Source organism: Pinus tabuliformis, chromosome 8, assembly GCF_031772625.1.
Source record: "Pinus tabuliformis cultivar Carrire ecotype Pingquan chromosome 8, CPIR1, whole genome shotgun sequence".
NCBI lineage: Eukaryota > Viridiplantae > Streptophyta > Pinopsida > Pinales > Pinaceae > Pinus > Pinus tabuliformis.
The window spans coordinates 146017054-146023773 of NC_142294.1; the positions used below are offsets into that span (position 1 = coordinate 146017054).

A 6720-nucleotide genomic window follows, 5' to 3' on the forward strand; every position below is an offset into this window, starting at 1 on the left:
TTCTCGATCTCCAAGGGTTGTGCCACTGGCATCTTCCTCATTCGTAAACTTTCCTCACAACTGGTGTCCCGCAGTGGCTTTGCTGCTGTATCGTCTCTCGGATCAGCGACATAAGGAAACAAATCTGCCACGTTAAAAATGGGAGAAATACCGATCCCTGGTGGCAACTGTAGCTCATAGGCATTTGCAGAAAATTTGCGAATGATTTTGTAGGGACCGATCTTTTTATACTTCAATTTGTTGTACTCCCGTTTCGGAAATCGCTCCTTCCGTAAATACGCAAGGACGTCATCCCCAATGTTAAACTGAACTTCCCGACGCTTTGAATCAGCCCGCTGTTTGTACTTTTGACTGTTGTCCTGTAATTTCAGCTTTACCTGCTCATGTAAGTTACTCATTGCTTGGGCGAAATCTTCCCCATCAGCACTTCATTTTTCGAGCTTCCCCAAATCTCGTAATTCATGCACTCCGCGTGGATGCATGCCGTACATAATCTGGAAAGGACTATAACCGGTGCTGCGATTAGGTGAATCGTTATATGCGAATTCCGCCTGAGCTAGTACACGGTCCCACGTCCGTGCATTCTCGCCTATTAAGCTCCGAAGCAAATTTCCTAAGCTCCTGTTTACCACTTCAGTTTGGCCATCTGTCTGCGGGTGATAAGCGGAGCTAAACTGTAATTGGGTGTTCAACTTTTTCCACAGAGTTCGCCAAAAATGACCGGTGAACTTTACGTCCCTGTCGGAAATGATGGACCTTGGAAGCCCATGTAGTCGAACAATCTCAGTGAAAAACAAATGTGCTATATAAGTAGCATCACTGGTCTTCTTGCAAGGTACAAAGTGCGCCATCTTTGAAAATCGATCTACCACAACCATTACTGAATCGAAACCCCGCTGTGTCTTAGGCAAGCCCAGAACAAAATCTAAACTGACGGAGTCCCATGGTCAGCTCGGAACGGGTAATGGTAAGTACAGACCTGTATTCTGACTGTGGCCCTTTGCCAGTTGGCAAACCTTGCACCTACTCACGTACCTTTGCACATCCCGCTGTAATTTTGGCCAAAAATAGAAATGTCGTACCTGTGCTACTGTCTTGTCTATACCGAAGTGTCCAGCCAAACCTCCACTATGTTTTTCCTGAATAATGTTTTCTCGCATAGAGCAGTTGGGAATACACAGCTGTCCTCCCTTAAACAGCAATCCCTCCTGTAAATTATAGTCCAACCACAGACTGTTGTTTCTCAACAGAGGGTTCTGACAAGCCTCATAGGCCTCCTTAAAATCATCATCTGTTTGATACAGCTCTTTCAGGTGCTCAAAGCCTAAAACCTGCATTGTACCTTCCTGTAAGAGTAGAGTCCTTCTACTCAGCGCATCTGCCACCTTGTTTGCTTGCCCACTAATATGTTTTAGTACAAACGTAAAATTCTATAAGTACTCAACCCATGCTACATGCTTATGGTTCAATTTATGTTACTGCATAATGTACTGTAATGCAGAGTTATCCGTAAATAAAACAAACTCATTACCTAACAGATAATGTCTCCAATGCTTTAACGCTTGTATAATTGCATAGAACTCTTTGTCATAGGTTGAGTATTTTTGTCTACTCTCGTTCAGCTTTTCACTGAAATATGCGACTGGTCTATCCTCCTGACTTAGTACTGCCCCAATGGCTGTACTACTGGCATCACAACGAACCTGAAAGGGTTTGTTGAAGTCAGGCAGCCTCAATATCGGCCTTTCGGTAATCTTCCTTTTCAAAATCTGAAAACCTCTTTCCACTGCTTCAGTCCAGTGAAAAGGCTGATTTGTTTTCTTAATCGTATCCAGCATAGGTGCGCAAATCTCACTGAAATTCCTGATGAATTTCCTGTAAAAACTTGCTAGTCCGTGGAAACTGCGGACTTCAAATAAACTTCCCGGAGAAGGCCAGCTAACTATAGCTGCCACCTTTTCTGGGTCCATCTTTAATTCATTTTCTGCAATTACAAAACCCAGATACACTAACTCCCGCTGAAAAAAAGTACACTTTTTCAGATTGATCAGCAATTTGTTTTGCTGCAGCTTCCTCAACACACTGCGAACATGCCTGAAATGTTCTTCCTTAGTTTTACTAAAAATCAAAATGTCATCCAAGTAAACTATTACGAATTTCCCAATGAATTCCTTCAGTACCTCATTCATCAAGCGCATGAACGTACTGGGGGCATTGCTCAACCCAAATGGCATCACCAGCCATTCATATAAGCCTTCATTCGTCTTGAAAGCTGTCTTCCACTCATCTCCTTCCCGAATTCGGATCTGGTGATATCCACTTTTCAAGTCAATTTTCGAGAAATAAGCCGCCCCACTCAAACAGTCCATCATATCGTCCATTCTCGGTAAGGGAAACCTGTACCTAACCGTAATTTTGTTAATGGCTCTAGAGTCCGTGCACATTCGCCACTCTCCTCCTTTCTTTGGAGCCAAAATGGTTGGTACTGCACAGGGGCTCATGCTCTCTCTAATCAATCCTTTGTCTAACAACTCCTGGACCTGTTTCCTGATTTCTTCATGGTCCTTAGGGCTCATACGATAAGCTGCTTTATTTGGCAGGCTTGCCCCTGGTATAAAGTCAATGCAGTGACTAATACCTCTCCTGGGTGGAAGTTCATCCGGAAGGTCATCCACCACAATGTCTCCAAACTCCTGCAGCATCTTTTGGATTTCCTCGGGCAAATCTGAAATCTGTGTATGCAATATCACTGCTTTTGGTCTTCTTATGACAGCGAAATTTACATCACTGTCCTCAATCTGTTTTATAAATTCTTTTCCTGCCATCAACAATGCTTTTACCCCACTGGTTTCAGCTGCACTTTCCTCTTTGATGGGTACAAGCGTGTGCTTGATCCCGTCTTTGACAAATTTGTAACAATTTGTTTTCTCGTCATGGACTGCACTTATGTCAAACTGCCAGGGTCGTCCTAGCAATATATGATAGACATCCATCAGCATAACATCGCGGATAATTTTGTCCTTATACCTGCTTATCTGAAACTCCACCTCACACTGTTCATTAACTAACAGTTGGTGTCCTTTCTGTAGCCATGAAACTTTATATGGAGTGGGGTGTTTCAACTTTCTCAATCCCAGTTTCTCCACCATCTCTACTGCCACCAAATTGTCGGTACTTCCACTATCGATGATTAGCTTGCAGCACTTACCCTGTGACTTGCAAATAGTTCGGAATAGAGCTTTTCGCTGGTCAGGTTCTGCATTTTCCTTTGTTGGTTTTAACAGCACTTTATTCAACACCAAAGCTTCACCCGTCTCTGGTGTGTTCTCCACCTCCTGAGGTGTTGCCTCAGCATCCTCTGGCTGAGCAACATAAGCTCCTCTTCCACCTACCGGTTCACCTTCAGGACAGTCATACGACTTGTGTCCTAACTTGTGGCAACGATAGCACTGGACAGTTCCCCTGCCCCGACCACTTCCTCGCCCTTGCTGAGCTGGTCGTCCTCCTCTAGTGCTATTGTCCCTCTCTGCTGTGCCAGCAGACTTAGAACTGCTGCCTTCTTCACTGGAACCTGCACTTCTACCTCTGCCAAAAACCTTACCTTTCCCTCTGCCAGTTCCGCCTCCTCTCCTGGCATTCTGTTTTCTGTTAATTTTCTCCTCTGCTTTTAGTGCAAACTGATAAGCTTCGTCCAAAGTTCTGGGCGAGAGGATACCGATTTCATCCAGGATTTCCCCCCTCAACCCATTTACAAACCGGGCTGTCTTTTCTGGGGTATCTTCCACGTACCCTGCTCGTAGGTTCAACTTATAAAATTCTTCTGTAAATTCCTTAACAGTCATCCCTCTTTGTTTTAAATTCTGCACCTGTCTATACAACATGATCTGATAGTCTTTCGGCAGAAACTTCTCCTTCAGTTTTGCCTCCATCCTGGCCCACTTCTTTATAGGCTGTTTGTGTTGCCTCTTCCTTTCCACCTGAACGCTGTCCCACCACAAGGACGCATGTCCTTTCAGCTTTGTGGCGGCGAACTTCACCTGCTTATCCTCACTGGTTTCCTCAAACTCAAAATATTTATTCACTTCACTCAACCAATCCAATAACACATCTGCAGACAGACTTCCGTCATAAGTGGGTAGCTCATGCTTTGGCTTATGACTGGACAGCAAAACTGACTTTAATAACCGGAGTTCCGGTGTCACCCCTTCAACCTCATCTTCTGGTTCTGCCACATCCTCATCACTATCATCTGCTGGGTTCCTCCTTCCCCCAGCTTCTACCACTGCTAATCTTTCTCGCAAAACGCGAATCTCCTCGCGGAGTCCCTCTTCTGCTATCCTCCGGATCGCTCTTCCTCTTCCTCTTCCTCCTCTACCACCCTCCATTTTCTCCTATTCGTCAACCTGCTCTGATACCACTTTTGATGGCCCAGCCCTCCAACGTGGCGTAGCTGTTTCACTGTGCAATAGTTAATGCGATTGACGTTGGTGTAAATGTGAATGTACAGGACTCTAGATTTTTCGGAGGGTTTTAACCGGCGGTACCAGTTGTGAAACTCCACCCGTGGGTTCTTTCCGTCAAGTCACTCCCGCCTTTTGTCAAACCAATCCTCGGTTTTGTTGGTCATTTCATTGTTTACTGTGTTAAACCTCGGCTCTGCTCTGCGGAGGGTTTTTGCGCTTACAGCTTCTTCGTTCTGGCATCGAGTTACTCTGGTGCCTCCGGCCTCTCGCTATTCTGCGCGTTGGGATTCCTATGAGGGCGACATGCCGTTGGTTCCTTACACCGTCATGCGTTTTATTTACTGTTTCTTTAATTGTTTTCTGTCAAATGGATTCATTCCACAAACTCTTAACTTGTGACTGGTTCTGTGACAGGCTCCCTTCGGCTCCATGCTTCGGTAAACCACTTCGTTTCAACCTTTGTCTCAGAGGTAAGCTCTGGTTCGATGCCAGACTCTGTCTTCACTTCTATTTCAGGCTCTGACAAATTCGTCCCTTGTTCTTCAGGTTATGGGTATCGGTTGGTTTTGCAACGCTGCCTTTACAACTTCAGGTGAGAGCCATAGGTTATGGCTCGTTCATTTGTGGCTTTCTTCTTATTTGTTTTTCTCGCTTCAGTTTGTGCTAATCCGTGTCCACATTCGTTCTTGCAGGTTGTTTCAGGTGTCTCGCCGCCGAGGGTTTATACTCCCTACGTTTGCTAGAGATAACCCGAAACCCTCAAGCCTTATATATAGGGTAGGGTCCTTCCGGCGTTGTTTTGCTTGTTAGTTTGTAAAGAAATTGAAGTTTTCATCTGTAAAGAGTTACAGTCACCTGGGTTATGGACGAACAATATTCTGCTCTGTCATTTAATGCTTGTCTGTAAATATTCACTGTTACTTGGGTTTGCAAATGAACTGTATTGTCCTCTGTCGTTTACGGTTTTGTTAGCCTATTTGTGGCATCTATTTGCTTGGAGCGGTTTCGTTTGTAAATGAAACTCGTTTTGGTGAGAGTTTTATGCTTAGAAAACCTCTGTTATGCGCTTTATTTGTAATAATTCAGTTAAATGAAATCACTGTACTTTCGTTTCCAGCAATTATATGTTTTGTAAAAAAGGGTATGAAAACTTGTATATTCGTTACCTGGTCACTTTTGTCGATGTCAGTTGTTGGTCCTCCTTTCTGTGTGGAAATAGCCTCCTGTAGCAGCGCATGCTCTATTCGTTACAGCTTACTATCTTCAATTATATGCGCACTATAATTGTATGCTTACGGTACTCTTATTTCAATAGATGTTAATCATAGATAATATCAACTGGATGAATGAATTTAGCAGTGGTTCTTAAAAAAAACAATTTTATTTTAGAGGAATGTATCTGTGTTTCTTTCTCGCGAGGGGTTTTTTTTTTCACTATCTTTTTCCCTCTGTTTTTAACATCCGGGAAGCATAACTGCTTCCACTTCTAGTTGAACTGTCTAATCAGAATTATTACAACTGTCAACCAGTTTCTTTCACTAAAATGCTAATTTACTGTTAATTAATTCCTAAACTAAAACAATTCACAGTTTTTCAATTTCTATGGTCTCTAACGACCTTCTGGGAAATAAAACAAATAATAAAGAAAAGTAAAACAAATGACAAGTTTGATAACCTGTCTAGCTATGCATGTGTTCTTTGCTTGTTCTTGTCCTCTCCATGACACAGTCAACCACCTTCTGTCTCCTCGGAGCTGGATGCTCTTGCATCACTTCAACTTCAACTTCATCTTCAGAAATGGCACTTTCTGCATGTGGTTGTCAAGCATCTCAGTCTGGCTATGCACTAAATGTATCTTCTTCTTCTCATTCTCATGAGTGGCTCATTGATTCTGGAGCTTCTTATCACATGGGCAAAAAAAAAGCCATGCTTTTTTTCTTTAAATGATTGTAACACCAAAAATATATATGTTGGTGATGATAGATCTCTTAGTGTTGTAGGGACTGGAACTGTTCATATAGACAATGGTCAGTTTAATGATGTATTATGTGTTCCAACCTTATCCTGCAACCTTCTATCTGTATATCAGATAACTCATTTAGGTGAAGGTAAAATCATTGAATTTTCACCTAACGATGTCGTAATTAAGGACCTAAGAGATCCTAGACAGATTTTAACTACTGGCATTGCTGATGATTCTACAAGGTTGTATAAGTTTCACAACTTTAGGTCATCAAATCTTCCCTCAGTATTTGTT

General features: G+C 43.0%; 1 protein-coding gene across 1 annotated transcript; it reads right to left on the reverse strand.

The window, feature by feature from the left end:
• Positions 1–428: 428 nt before the first annotated feature.
• Positions 429–3929, reverse strand: LOC149234546 (uncharacterized). Its single transcript, XM_089368303.1, has 3 exons — positions 2541–3929; positions 1083–1208; positions 429–896 (listed from the first exon to the last, which is right to left on the reverse strand). Exons 1-3 carry the CDS (start codon positions 3927–3929, stop codon positions 429–431), a joined length of 1983 nt encoding a protein of 660 aa, XP_089224429.1.
• Between the last annotated feature and the right edge of the window lie 2791 nt (positions 3930–6720).

Bases quoted from the DNA above. Each gene is read 5' to 3' on its own strand.
- LOC149234546 (XM_089368303.1), bottom strand. From the start codon at position 3,929: ATGGAGGCAAAACTGAAGGAGAAGTTTCTGCCGAAAGACTATCAGATC. The intron at 1,209-2,540 runs GTCCAGGAGTTG...TATAATTTACAG, and splicing joins ATGAAGAAATCAGGAAACAG to GAGGGATTGCTGTTTAAGGG. The intron at 897-1,082 runs GTACGACATTTC...CCTAAGACACAG, and splicing joins TAGACAAGACAGTAGCACAG to CGGGGTTTCGATTCAGTAAT.